Genomic DNA, 15,481 nt, shown 5'->3' with positions numbered 1-15,481 from the left:
AAAGAAGTTTGGAGTGTGATACTAGTGCAATCTGTGTTGTTTGAGGTAAATGTTGGTTTGAGGGTTTGTTATTTATGAATAACATTAGTTTGTTTTGTTGGGATCGAGGATTAATTGTGAGCTGGCAAGCCAGGATTCTACAGCAGTGAAAGAGTTTTTTTTTTTTTTTTTTTTTTTTGTGTGTGTGTGTGGAGTTCAGAGAGGGAGGGTGCTGCACAAATAAGTGTGGAGTCCTCTGCATATTGTATAATTTTAGTCGAGTCAGTTGTGGAATGGAGCTTATTTGTAAAAATGTTAAATAAGAGAGGACCTAGGATTGAACCTTGTGGTGCACCCAGTGTTATGGGTAATGTAGGAGAGAATTCGTTGTGCCAGTTCACTGCTTGTTGTCGGTCTGATAAGTCATCATGGAATCACTGAAGAGCAGAGTGGCTTAGTTTAAGAGACAGGAGTTCTTGTAAAAGTTTTTGGTGGGAAACTGTGTCGTAAACTTTGGACATGTCTAGGGATATTGAGGAGACTAGCTGACCATTGTTTCTGAAGTGGTTAATGGTGTCTGTAAAACTTAATAGTGCTGTGGTGGTGCCAAGTCAAAATCCATGCTGGGTGTTTGTTAGGAGATTGTGAGAGATTAGTTGAGCCATGAGTTGTGAATGAAAGCATATTTCTAAGATCTTAGATTGGGGTGAGATAATTGCGATAGGTGTATAATTAGTAAGGTCAGTGTTGGTTCCCTCCTTTGTGTAGTGGTATTATATAGGAGGTTTTCCAGATTGTGGGTACACTGAGTTCATTTATGGAACGATTAATAAGTATTGATATTGGATAGGATATAGCTGCTGCTGCTAACTTTAGGTAGTTTGCAGGTAGATTGTCAGCAGCAAGGGTGGTAGGTTTTAGTTTGTAAAGCATTCTTCTTATTAAGCTAGGTGGTACTGTTTTTATAAATTTAAACGTTTTTTCAGATTCAATGGGGATTTTTAGTGGGATAGTAGTATTTGTTTTGGGAAGATTTAGGATGGAGTTGGTGAAATAGTTGTTAAATTGGGTTGCAATGCTTTCTTGTGTATTTGTGGTAGAGGGAGTTACAGTGGCAGAATGGCCTAGCAGTAATAACTGGTTAATACTTGCCCAGAATTTAAGGAGGTTATTTTGGTATTTCTGTTGTGCCCTTGTGTAGTATGATAATTGTATATCATTTTTTTTGTATCATTTTATCTTTTTTTTTTTTTTTGAGTTGGCAGATTATATTTAGAGTTGTTGAGTTTTTGTTAGAGGTAATGTGCCCAGGCATTTTCTGTAGTTATTTGAATAGTCTCGTCTCTCTTGTTAACCAGGGGCATCGTTTGCTTTAGTTCTTACGGTTAGTGGGGCTTGACTGTTGCGTATGCTCAGGGAAGTATTATTAAAATAATGATACTGCATTGTCAAGTGGTAGGGATATGAGAGGGGACCAATCAGTGTTTTAAGGTTAGTATGAAGTTTTGAGAAGAGAAATGTTTTTTGTTACGTATTTTCTAAATGCTGATATTTTGGGGGGAGTGTGCTTTTTGCCAGAGGAGATAAGTGGGTAAATAGTCTCTCTTAAGCTGTCGGGAAGACATCCTGACTGGCAAGAGAGGGTTTGTTGGTTAAGATCCAGTCTAGAATTGAGTATGTATTTGACATTTTATCTACTAGAGTTGGATGTTTTATTAATTGTGAGAAGCCATGGAGGTTTATGAAATTTTGTGGGGTTTTCAGATGTACATGTTGACCAATCTAGATTGAAGTCTCCCACGATAATGGTTTCTTGGGAAAAGGTAGATATCAGCTGTGGGATGTCCTTAATTGACATGGGCTCATTATTGGGTGCGGGTGGGGGGGGGGTTGTGCATTGCTGTTATGATTAAGAATTACTACAACTCCACCACACTTGTTAAGCCTATCTAGTCTATGGATATCCTAGCCTTGTGGAAGAATCTCATCGTTACATATTTCAGGTTTAAGCCAGGTTGTTGGGTGGCAATGTGGGAAGAGTAGAGGGAGAGGGCTACATACAGTTCATGTATTTTGTTTGACAGACTTCTTTGATTCATGTTTAGTAGTAATAGGTCAGATTTTGTCTGGGAGCAGTTATTGCTAGTAATATTGTTTATGGGCGGTGATTTACTTGGTTGTAGTGGGTATAAGTTGGGCCCTGGGTTTGGGTGAATGTTGCCGCTGAGCTTAATTGAAGATATTTATTTTAGTGAATTAGAGTATCCAAGTATGAGTTTCATTTGTTTGAATGTGGGCCGGGGTTGGATGGGTTTAGGAATGTATTTATACTTGGAGTTTGACATTGGTGATATTGAACTTGATGAAATGTGAAAGTGGACTGTGGGTATATGTTGTAGTATAGAGAGAGTGATAGTTGGAGAAGGATGGCTTATAAAATGTTGCTGCTGGTAAGATGTAATTTTAGAGAAAAGGAAGAGTAGAGTTATGAGCAGAATGTGAGTGGTAGGCATCATGTAAAGGATAAAGGAGTAAAATACAGAAATAGCAGGTAAAGATGGTGGTAGAAGTATACGGGTAGAGAAAATATAGCGCAATAATGATTGTAGTGTATGAATGTAGAAGTTGGAGCACAGTAATAAAATGTTTGGCTAGTCTGAACTGGGGAGTGTGGATTAGTGTTTGTATGTATAATGGTATATAAGGGGAGGAGTAAGTAAGATGGTGTATGGAGGGTATTGGTTGTGGGATATAGTGACCAGGTGAGTAGAATGTTTGTGATGGAGTCCTGATTAGATTTTTGGGATTAAGTTAAATCTACGAGTAGTGGGGGTGGGTGGAAATCGGGGGGGGTAGGAGAGAGGAGTGAGTGTAGTGAACGGAATGGGCAGACCTTAAAACCAGGGATTATTGTGGACCTAAAAGCTATTAGTAAGCCCAAGCTTTGCACAAAATGTTGAGCAGGTAGACACTAAGTTATATTAGGAAAAATAAATACATAACAAAATTGCTTAACAGACTAAAGTGGGTAGTACAGAAATTTGTTGGTCTTCGTTATCCCACATTTGTCTTTTATGGCAAGCTACAGTAAGTATAGTGGACAATGTGCAAGGACCTTTGCAACATGAAGGGAAAAAGTCTTATGTTATAACTGAGCAAAATGTATGGTGTATACTAGGGCTTTAGTAAGTAAGGGAGGATGGGATAGAGGTACTATGAGGGAGGAGAGGATGGGAGAAAAGCAAAGCAAGTCTGAGCACCTCTGTGATGTGTGGCTAAGATACAGATTCTATTGCACATGTAAAACTCTGCAGTTTAATATAGTAAGACCTACAAATAGTTGGATGATTTTAGCTGCAGGAGCACAAGTTGATAAGCGCTTGTGAGAATGAAGGCTTGAGGGATAAAATGCATACTGAAGGCACCACTTTTATGTTTATGTAGCGCAGCACATTTATGCTCCTGTAAAAAAAAAAAAAAGAAAAAGGGGGGGGCAACAAGGAAAATGAGAAGATATGCTTGGGTAGGTTATAGTTTATAAAGTGCAAAACATGAATATAGTGCGTTAGCAATTAGATGAGGATTACAACAGGTTAGAGAAAGCAGCAGCAGGACGGAAATCCTGAGCAACTGTAACTTTTTCACTAGAGTACATTTAGTAGCTAACAGCTGGACTTTATATACTTCAAAATACAAAACAAATATCATAGTAGCTGTACAAACAGATACATTTTCAGCAGACTAATATCACTAGAAAAAAATGCAGTGCAATTGTTCGTAGCTAGTACAACTGGTAATGTGATTATCCACAATTAAAAACATTTGAGCATTGTCAGCGATTAACATAACTAATAGTCCGCAGAATGCACTCTAAATATCACAACATAAATATGCTTTATCCCAGTTGAGTAAACAGAAAACAGTCACTATTCATGCACTAAAGAAATTTGTACTTTAACATTGGAATGAGAATGTACAAGATCATCACATTTCTTTATTATCACCAGGAAATGTTCAAAAATGAATTGCAAGCAATGTAGATGCAATGTAATTTAAAACTGTTTGTATTTTAGGTTCCCGCTGTTAGCCTAAGTACATCACCGGGTGTTGGGAAGACTGAAAGAAGGGGAAAAGATGGTGAGATGCCGGTGAAGGCTGTTATACTTGGCAAAGGCATTGTGGGAGTTGTACCATTTGTCGAGCAGGTGAATATGGCTGATAAAAATCACTGCTAGAGTAAAGGGTAGTGATGAAAATACACCTACCACATAGTATTAACCTGGGAAGGTATCTGTGAGGCAGAAAAGTAGTACGATGACTCACCTGCAGGATATCAAACAAGGGACCATCATAAATGGAATTACAGCTGCATAACCAGCAGCATGCTTGCATTGTGTAAAGTAAGTGCAGACCTTATAATCCAGGGATTATTGTGGACAAAAAAAAATCAGTAAGCCCAAGCTTTGCACCAAACGTTCAGCAACTAGATACTAGGTTATATTAGGAAAAATAAATACATAAAGAAATTGTTTAACAGACTAAAGTAGGTAGTACAGAAATATGTTGGTCTCAGCGATCCAACATTTGGCTTGTATGGCAAATTGTCTACTTTAATTTGCAAAGACCTTTGCAATATGAAGGGAAAAGTCTTATGGTTATAACTGAGCAAAAAGTATGGTGTATACTTGGGCTTTAGTAAGTAAGGGAGGATGGGATAGAGGTACTATGAGGGAGGAGAGGATGGGAGAAAAGCAAAGCAGAGACTGAATGCCTTGGTGATGTGCGGCTAAGATAGGGATTCTGATGCACATATAAAACTGTACAGTTTAATATAGTAAGGCACCTACAAATAGTTGGATGATTTTTAGCTGCAGTAGGGTAGTTGGAGGACAGGTTGATTGTTGCTTCTGAGAATGAAGGCTTGAGGGATAAAACACATACTGAAGCCACTTTTATGGTAATGTACTACAGCATGTTTATACTCGAGCAATGCAGTGTAAAACTGTTTGTATTTTAGGTTCCCGATGTTAGCCTAAGTACATCACTGGGCATTAGGAAGAATGAAAGGAGAAAAGATGAATGCGTTTTTGCTACTTTGTGCTTCTGTTCCTTGATCTTCAAAAATGGTGAACATTCATCCATGTGATTCAATGTCCTGTACCCCTTAGCATTGTTCTTCTTTTTCCTCATCACTATTTATGATTGAAGTCCAACTTCTTTTATATTTATTACATTGATTAATTTGTTTGCATTGCTTTTTGTATAGCTCTGGCGAGTTTGGATTATTCCACAATACCTTTAATGCAGCATGCCTTTCCCATTTCAGAGGTGGAGCAGCTGGAAATGAAATGAGGTGGGCTTGTGGCACTGCAGTTTTGAATGGATCTTAAATTTGTTGCAGTTTGTTTCATACCACAGTAAACTTTTGATTATTAGTTTTAGAGGGTGGGTGTATGCTTTGGCGTGACAGGTTGGGTTCATTGATTTAATCCTCTTCTGTTCCGTGGAAGCTTTTTTTTCTCCTTATTGTTACTTGAAGGATTAAGGTTAAGCATGAACAGATGCTAAAAGCCATCTCTTGCTGACTTAACAGTAAAGTTTTTTATGATGTTTGTTAGAAACTAAGGGTAGTGTACTCCTTGCATAGGAATTTCTAACCCACTTGCTAGGATTTATATAGTCTTTTTCAACAGTACTCCAAGATTAGTAGGTACTCTAAGCAGTGGTGTTTAACTGGAGTTGTACAAGTGTAAGATGGCATGAAAATTGTATGTGGCAGTAGTAATGGAAGCTAAGAGAGGAAGAAATTCATTTTTGTTAGGTGGCTTGAAATTGTGCCAGTTCTTACGGAACAGACCTAGCCAGACCATGTCAAATTCAAATTATTGGATGCACCCTTGCACAAAGACAACTTGTTTGGCACCAAGGCAGAAGAGGTCTTAAAAAGATGGACGAAAAAGCTAAATCTATGCAGGCAGTTAAAGACTTCTTACAGGTCCAGCCACCGAGGTTCAGTAGGCATTGTCTCTCCAAGCACTGGTCCCTTTCCTGCCCCGTCCAGGCCATCTCAGCCTAGACCCAAGGGAAGCAGACCCCCCAGACATCCCCAGGGAATGCAGAGCTCTAAGCAATGGAGTTCCTCCTCTTCAAAATCATGGAGTGCAAACCACCCCCTTATGGGAAGAACTCACAATGACGTTTCACTTCCACCCCATCCCTCTGCCCACCTGCTTGTGCCCTTAGAAGGAAAACTTTCCTTCCACGCAAACAACTGGGCCACCATTACCAACGACCGCTGGGTCCTCAACATAGTGTCCCAGGAATACAAATTTTATTTCCACACTCTGCCAACCCCAAAAGGGTTCTCGGATCTTTCCCCAAACCAGGGGGCAGAGGCCAAAAAGCAAATCCTTTCCCTGCTCTCCATTAGGGCAATAGAGCATGTTCCTGCAGAACAGATAGGCCAAGGTTTCTACTCCAGACTCTTCCTGATACCCATAAAAGTGGGCACATGGCGCCCCATCCTCTATCTATCCATTCTAAGCACCTTTCTGGTGATGCCAAAATTCAAAATGGTCACCCTCCAACAGCTTGTACTTATGCTTTCCAGGGATGCTTGGTTAGCCACCTTAGACCTAAAAGAGGCCTACCAACACATCCCAGTCAGGGAGTCATGCAGGAAATACCTATGTTTCGGGGCAGGATCAATACACTTTCAGTTCTCTGTGCTTCCCTTTGGTTTATTCACTGCTCCCAGAGTTTTGACAAAATGTCTGGCTCCCGCCATTGCTTTTTGCAGGCAAAGAAATATTCAGATATACCTCGCATGGCATACTTAGATGACTGCCTGATTCAGGCAGACAGTTGGGAAAAGCTGCTACAGCACCTGACCTTTGTAAAGGACCTACTGACCTCCCTGGGGTATACTATCAACGAAAAGAAATCCAAACCAGTCCCTACACAAAAAATTGTATTCCTGGGAGCAAGCCAGGACACAGCATCCCAGATGGCATTCCTTACTCCAGAAAAACAAACCTACCTGATAGCCTATGTCTCTCAACCAGCCACCAGGACCCAGTTATCCACAAGGAAAATCCTGCAAGCTCTAGGGTTCATGGCCTCTTGCATTCTACTCATTCCATATGCCAGACTGCATATGAGGAAACTACAATGGTACCTAAAAAGCCTTTGATGTCGGTACTCTTAAGACCTGGAAACCTTTATACCAATGATACCTTGTCTAAGGAAATATTTTCTTTGGTGGGCAGCAGCATGCTACCACAACAAGGGACTTCCTTTCTCACATCCCTACGCCACCCAGACCCTCAACACAGACTCATCAGACTATGCCTGGGGGTTCACCTGGATGGCAGGTGCATTCAGGGCCAATGGAGCCCAGATCAAATACATCAGCCAAAAAGAGATGTTGGCTGTTCAGCAAGCCCTGACCGCTTTCAGACCGCTGCTCTCCTTGGGGTCCTTACTGATCAAAATCGACAACACCACAGTGGTGTGGTATATCAACAAGCAGGGAGGGACTCACTCTTGTCCTCTGTGCAGGCTTGCCATGACCCTTTGGCACACTGCCTCATCCATGCAGCTACTCCTGTTAGCACAATTCCTGCCAGGCTCTCTAAACTCTCTGGCAGACAACTTAAGCAGAAACCTGCTAGATCCACACAAGTGGCAGCTAGACCACAGAACCTTCACCCTTGTAACCCAGAAATGAGGCACCCCAAAGGTCAACCTCTTTGCCTCCCACTCCAATTATCAGCTCAACAAATTCTTCACCAGGAAACTTCACAGCAAGGCGTGGAAAGTGGATGCTCTATCCTTCAAGTGGGTAAACCTCTCAGTCTATGCATTCCCCCCCTCTACCACTCATTTCAAGGGTACTCTTCAAAATAAGAGAGGAAAAAACCAAGGACAATCCTGATTGCCCCAGACTGGCTATGACAGCACTGGTACCCACTGCTGTGCAGCCTGTCACTCCTGCCACCATGGCCCCTACCTCAGATCCCAACACTTCTGACCAAGAGGAATGGATAATTCATGCATCCCCAATTACAGACTCTCAACCTAGCAGCCTGGCTTATTCTCGGACCTCTCCTCAAGCTGCCAGTCTAAACAAACAAGTTCTAGATGTTCTACGTGAGGCCAGACACCCTAGCACTAGAACATTCTATGCTGACAAGTGGAAAAGGTTTTGCACCTGGATCCAGGCTAAGGGAGCTGGAACGGAACAGCCCTCCCTACCTCTCATCCTGGATTACCTGGCAGACCTACTACGCAGGGGTCTAGCCTTCTCTTCTATTAAAATTCATGTCTCAGCCATCTCTGCTCATTTCAGCACAGAGCCACCTCTTTTCTCACACCCTCTCATCAAACAGCCCCTAAGAGGGGCTAACAACTTGAGGTCACCCAGAAGACATCCTACCCCAGCTTGGGACATTAACTTTGTGTTGCCTCCCTTTGAACCTGCAGCTTCAGCAGAGTTAAAATTTGTCTCTTGGAAGACGGCCTTGCTTCTGGCTATCACTTCAGCTAGAGGAGTATCAGAGCTACAAGCAGTTATGGCTGTGGAGCCCTTCATAATTTTCATGTTGACAGAGTCTTCCCTCGGGACTAACCTATCCTTCATGCCTAAAGTGGTGTCCAGTGTGGCTTTAAACCAATCCATTCATTTGCCCACCTTTTTCCCTAATCCAGAAAAGAAGGGGGAAAGGATTCTGCACTCTCTAGATGTGCACAAACAGCTAAGATTCTACCTGGACAGGACTAAATCTTTTAGAAAAACTGATCAATTGCTAGTCAGCTTTGCTGCAGCGGCAGGGGCCAAGGCCATGTCCAAACAAACAATCTCCACATGGATAGCACACTACATCCATTTCTGCTACAAACAGCAAGGGAATCCACCCCCAAAGGGGGGTCAGGACACATTCTACCAGAGCAACCTCCACTTCTGCAGCTTTTCTCAGAGGGGTCCCTACCAGGGACATCCTGAAGGCTGTAACATGGACATCTGTTCATACCTTCACCAAGCATTACCACCTGCCTGTCTTCTCCAAATCCAGGGCATGCTTTGCCACCGCAGTTCTGCAGGTCATCCTAGCCAGCCCCCAGTCTTAACTGCCTCCACCCTTTTCTACAGCTTTGGGAATCAACCCAGATGTGATGACTGCAACCGTGAAACATGAAGAACATAGTACAGTTGTATACACTTAACATAAATGTAGATGTTCGAGTGTATTCACTATTGCAATCCTGGTTTCCCTCCCTCCATCCCCCTTGTCTCTCTCTCCCCCCTTACAAGGAATTTTTGGTATTTACTTTCTACTGGTGGTGTTCTTCCACCATGACTTTGCTCCCTGTTGTGGGCTCCTGACATTTAGAGCAAGAAAAACTGATATAATGGTGTCAGCTGCCCGATTGTATACCACTGATGACCTGAAGTCAGTCCTGGAGTGACCGCATCTTATGCAGTAATACTAAGCTTCTGGTGTTCGGGCTAACTGAGGGCTACCCCTGGCAGGATAACCCAAATGTGATAACTGCAACAGTGAATACACTCAAACATCTATATTTATGCTAAGTGTACACAACTGTACTTTCTGCTTCTTCCAGTGTGAGCTGTGGAAGGTGCTCAGATATTTTTCAGTTATTTTATGTACTTTTTCTTTGTGTAATTATTTTGCATGATGATTATTGCCCTAGTACCGGACAACCAGTTGACTGACTGCAGGGATTGTCCTTGCTCATTTCTTGTTTACGAATACAGTCATTTAATTTTGTATGCCTCTAGTGTTACTCAGTCCTTTTGCATAATCAGTTTTTCATGTGACTTTCTGTTGATTTCTCTTCCTTTCTGCTTTGCATGTGTGTGCTTTTGCCTGTACTCAAAGGTTACTGCATGAACGCAGCTGGCAAGGCCAAGTGTGTACCCCTGTCCATAAATGGCATGATTTGCACCGTCTCCAATAGGACCTCATAGTGCAGTATCCTGCCTCTTTGTACTTGGTTGAATGATGAGCCTGTATTAGCCACTCACTTCCTTTTTGTCCTGGTGGGTCCTCCAGTGCCTAGGTCTCTTATTGGGTGGGTCATGTTACTTTCTGGGCTTCAGCCCTCTGAGCCATGGAGCTGGCTGAGAAAGATGCTTTTATTCATTGGAACAGATTGTTTGTGGATAAGTATGTGTTAATATTTAAGCATGAGCATCACTTTTTTTTTTTTTCTTTCTTCAGGTATCCTGATGAACTAGCATGGCACACCAACATGAGTAGGAAGATTTTACGGAAATCACCACTGCTGGAAAAATTTCACCAGTTTCTAGTTAGTGAGACAGAATCTGTAAGTGCTTTAATTCTAAACACTTTTGTGGTTTGTTGGGAGATGTGAAATCTTGAACTGTAATATGACTTTTATATTTACCAAAAGTTTTTTTTTTTTATTTTTACTGCATAATTTTAAGATTTTTCTTTTCTTCAGGTGGTAGTGTAGTCCTTTGTAGTTCAGGTGTCATCTTTTGTTTGTGTTTAAATTTTGTTTTGTCTTCGTTTTTTGGGAGTAGAAGAATCACCTGGATTCTATCACTGGTAGTGCAAGATGTGAACAGATCATGTAGTCCCTTTTTGTGATGGGAGGAGCTCTGTCTGGAGAGCTTTTCAAATCACTGAGGTGTTTGGGCATTGTCACTAACACAGCGTTGACCATGTCTTTCTTTTCTTTTTTGTACTTTAATAAAACACAATGTACATTAGCATTACTGCTGTGATCATTTTGTGTGCAAGACATTGGCACTTCATATATTTTTTTCTTTGTTTCTTTCCCTTTTGAAGCATCTTAAGTTTTGCATATTAAAAATGTAACATTTAGACTTTTTCGTATTAAGATTGTAGGTAGATGAGAGGGGCTTTGGCTTCATTTGCTCCACAGAAAATGACCGTTTACTTATCTGATATTGATTTTGCTGTAGTCTGAAGTATATAGATTATTAATGTTGTAGGTGTTTTATATGCCTGTATTTGTGAAATGTAGTACTCCTGTTGACTGGTGTGTAGGTGAAAGATGCGTCTCTGTAATTACTTTTTTCTCTTTCACTGTAACTTTTTGAAAAAGGCCCTGCTCCGTTTGAGGGTAAGGCTAGTTTGGCATGAAAAGTATAATAAAATGTTTCTATATGAAGTACAAAATATGTGGAGTATTGTAGTGCTGATATTAAGTTAACGGGTGAGATTTTCTACCCTTTCTCTGAAGCAGAACTTTATTTTTTCGTGCATATCTATTTGACAAGGTAGAGTATGTTGCAACTGACCTAGGATATAAATGGAAACGTTGCTGTGTATGTTTAAGTACTTGTTCTATCCCTCTGATTATGAACTGCTTTGTCATGTCTAGTCTTCTTGCTCTTGCTGTCTTGCACAGAAATGAACTTTACATTATGGTCACCTGCTAAGGGGTCATTTACCTGGTTTAGTGGACAACTGTGCCATTGATGTAGGTCAAGGGCAAAGGTATGGGATTATCTAGATGACTGTATATTCCTTATATTGCCATGTTTTCCCAATTGGGTGTGTTCCATGATATTGGATTATTCTGCACCTGTGTCCCCTGCATTCTCTTCTACTTGGTAGGCTAATTCTGCTAGTCCCTTACTTGGTAGGGTGGGAAAGTTGATCATAGGTGGTTGTTGCTCCATACCAGACTTCTTGCATTTAGATCGCTGATCAGGCTGTGACACAGGTGCTGCACTGGCACAGCTTTGCCTTTGTATGCTGTCACCATTGCTATTAATGTACTTAAAATGTGGTGTTGTTTTTGTGGCATTTATTTTATTTGTTGTTTTTTTCTTTGTGTTCTCAAAGTAGTTTGACTGGATCCCTGAATGTGATATATGTGGTGTACCAGAGTCCCTTTAGTAAGGTTGCATTTAGTGCATTATATACATTCCTATTGGCTTAGACAGACTTTTGCTCCAGTTGATAAATTATTTTGACAAAGCGATGTTTGGTTTTGCCGAATGTTGTTTTGCTGAGTTAGTAGTGATGTATTGTAGCTTTTCACTTAGACTGTTTTTGACCAGTGCTTAAGCTTCTATAGAGAGGGTGTAGGTATTTTAGCATTGCACCCGCATTTGTTTTATTTGGCTAGGGTGTTTACAATGCAGGTAATGGGTTCTTTACTACCATACATATACCTACACACCCCATTATGTACTTTTATTTGTATATTTATATGTGACTATATCTTTCTTTATCTATATGTTATGCATATAAATATTTGTGCGTGTTTGTGTATACATATATATTTGTGGGTGTGTATGGGTGTGTGTATAATATTTGTGTGCATTTAGATATAGAAATTACATGCCAGTATTTATTTGTGTGTATGAAAATTCAAAATACTGAACACATTTTTAAATGGGGGCAGGCCCAACCTGCACCCCTCATGTGGGGAGGCTGCACCCCCAAAACCCCCTGCTAACTATATACAGCAGCTCCAAGATTGCACAACAGTGGAGAAGGGGAAAATTCCATCATTCAGTATTTTGAATTTTCAGTCTTTTGGTTTATCAGTCTTCTGAGGTAGATCCATATATATACATACGTATATTTATTTGTGTGTGTAATATATATATATATATATATATATATATATATATATATATATATATATATATATATATATATATATAGTATTCTGAAAGCTTGTATGCATCCTGTTTTTAATTACTAGGATATTTTGCATAATCAAGTCTTTGTTGAGCTCATTATATGTTACATTAATGTAGTGATTTGTGACTGTGATGTTTAAATGTGTCTAAATTTTAAAAAAAGGAGTAAATTTAGAGACAGAGAAACCATATGGAAGCCTAATCGAAAAGCGGCAGATTCCTGCAGATTGTATACTGTTATTAAAGTATTCAGAAATGGGTGAAATAACTTAATTTTATTTATTTTTTTAATACTCTTTGTTGGTTAGTGTTTTGTAAGCTTTTGTCTCTTATATGACTGAAAAAGAGAGCAAGTATTTACTAGACAGTTGAGCATAGCATAGAGGGTAGAGTCTCTTGAGGTAAACAGCAGCAATATCTATATTGTGGTAAGTTGTGTAATGAGAACTTGACTTGCTATGGTGATTCCTTAAAATTTAGAATTATATGGCTATTAAGCTGTGGAGTAAACGTGTAAACACATTTCAAATTCTGTAGTAAAATTGTCATGGATTAAATGTATACTAACATGGAATAATCGTTTATCCACATGTTTAAATGATTCATTAAAATGTCATGTCCTGATGAAGTACTGACTGCCATTCTGCAAATGAACATCTTATTCACTGCACTTCTAAATAACTTAATATTTTATTCATGCCATATGTTTATTTGTTTAGGGTAACATAAGTCGCCAAGAAGCTGTCAGCATGATACCCCCACTGCTGCTTAAAATTGAACCACATCATAAGGTTTGTATTGAGTCTGTTTTTTGCAATCTTTATAAGAGTCATTTAATTAACTGGGCTATACATTTAGAACTAGATCTGAAGTAGCTGTTAGAAACCCAAGTGTTTTTGTGCTGTTTTAATTTTGGTTGTACATATTTTTCAGATTGTAAAATTTCTGTCAGCAATGTTTGCCTTTGGTTAGAATGACCTTTTCTCCTTAAGTGATTTTAAAACTGTTTAAAATGTGTTATGTTTTTTTTTTTTCTCTAATACGGTATTGCATTTGTTGCCAACCAGGAGATTTTACCATGCTGTGAGGAAATCTTTGGAATTTTTTAAATAGTTGATAATGTTTAGCTGTGTGTTTTAAAGCAAGCTTTTTTTTTTAATTATTTCTGTATGAGGAGGCAGCCGTAAATTTTTGACTGTGGTTCTCTATCTGATTTGATGAGAAGTGAACTCTGATTACATGGGTATTCACTGGTAGTCTTCCTTCTGTAGGCAAGTAATTACATTGAAAGTGTTACTCCAGTAAAGTGGTAGTCTGTGCTAAAGTAAAATATTCCAGAAGACTATAAACAGCTGTATTAAATCCACCTCATCTTTATGAGTTAGTCATTGCTCATTGTGTTCTTGTCGGATTCTCATATTTCCTTTGAAAGGATGTGTACTTTTTAGGACTCTTTCATCAGTTTGAAAAGTAGTAGAACTAAATGCTCATCCATGTGATAGCATCCTTGTTTACCAGTAGCTTAGCGACTCAACTTTCTATTTTTATGCAGCTGTTTTAGTAGGATTTTCCCCATTGGCTCTATTCTTTTTTACGTAGTTGAAGTATTAAGTGTTCAAGCAAGAGTGTGGTTACTTCTGTTTTCATTTTTTAACTCCACTGTTTTCTAACCAGAAAAATATATATTTATTTTTTCCTGCTGGATAAGTTTTTGTAAACAAAGTTGTGGGATAAGAGCATCAGTATTTTTCCCCAAGTCTGCTTTGACTGTCTTATTGCAAGATGCCTGGTTTGCACTTAATTTCATTTTTTTTCATATCCCCTTACTTAAACCCTTAATGCCTTACCATATCCCCTTAATTAAACCCTTAATGCCTTACCATTTTTCGAAGGACAATCCCTTAGTTGCTGACTGTTTGTTTTTCTTTTCCTGTTTTGCATATAAAGGTAAGGTAGCTGCAAATCATGCATCATTGTAAAGCATTTTTTCGTAACATTTTCAGGAAGTGTTAATGGTACAATTAGCTATAAAAACAGTTAGATTGGGCTGCTGTCCTTGAAGGTAATGGCATGTGTATGTCTTGAATTCTCTCGAAAGAAATGTTTCATATTTTTGTTTGTTGATCAAAAAAAAATGTATTTTGTACTGAAACCGTAACTCTTTTTAGCTGTAATCACATCAATGCTGTAGTCTCTCTCTCTTTTTTACTATATGGATAATTGAAAGCTGCATGTGTTTTCAACTGACTGATTAAATGTTGCATCTTCTCAATTCAAAGGTCATTATTATCAAACTGTCACCCTAATTTCAAAGAACAATGTCTCCTATCGTGGTTTAACATGTTCTTATGAGGTTTTCCAGACAGGAGTTTTGCTTTGTACCATTTTTATTGTGTTTCTGCCTTGTATCCTTTTTTGCAAGGAACCTTTGCAGACATTGCAGTTGCTGTGTGGGTCTGGTCAGGTGCATACCAAAGAAGGCATTATACTCAATGATGGGTCTGATGAGGGCCGAGTATAGAGGTACAATGACTTCCCTGGACATAGATGCCATGCCCTTATTTATAATTTGAGCAACTTGCAAGGATTTCCTTACTGCCTTGGACACATGTTGGCTGTAGGCCAGGTTACTGTCCACATGTGTTCCCAGATTCCTGACTAGTGAGTCTGCTTTTAGGGGTGGTTTATTGAAAATGTAGTTCCTGGGGTAGCTGACTTCCCAAAAGGTACTGTAATGCATTTCTTGGAATTGAGTTTTAAGCTATGGCTTTGGTACCAGTCATTTGTCTGTGTTAGACTCTCTTGTAAGATGTTTGCGTCTTGGGGAGG

At 39.5% G+C, this 15,481-nt stretch overlaps 1 protein-coding gene across 2 annotated transcripts in view; it reads left to right on the top strand.

Annotated features, from left to right (window-relative positions):
* NSUN2 (NOP2/Sun RNA methyltransferase 2) overlaps window positions 1-15,481 on the top strand; it is a 1,231,765-nt gene that overhangs the window by 63,622 nt on the left and 1,152,662 nt on the right. For both annotated transcript variants that reach the window (XM_044065403.1, XM_044065402.1), the window contains exons 4-5: window positions 10,224-10,329; window positions 13,372-13,443. In XM_044065403.1, the coding sequence (XP_043921338.1) occupies window positions 10,224-10,329; window positions 13,372-13,443 (178 nt within the window). The remainder of the gene's footprint in view (window positions 1-10,223; window positions 10,330-13,371; window positions 13,444-15,481) is intronic.

This window comes from Protopterus annectens, chromosome 3.part0 (genome assembly GCF_019279795.1).
Source record: "Protopterus annectens isolate FY-2018-M chromosome 3.part0, PAN1.0, whole genome shotgun sequence".
Classification (NCBI taxonomy): domain Eukaryota; kingdom Metazoa; phylum Chordata; order Ceratodontiformes; family Protopteridae; genus Protopterus; species Protopterus annectens.
Note: the sequence above shows the minus strand (reverse complement) of the source record. Positions and strands in the feature narration are given on the sequence as shown.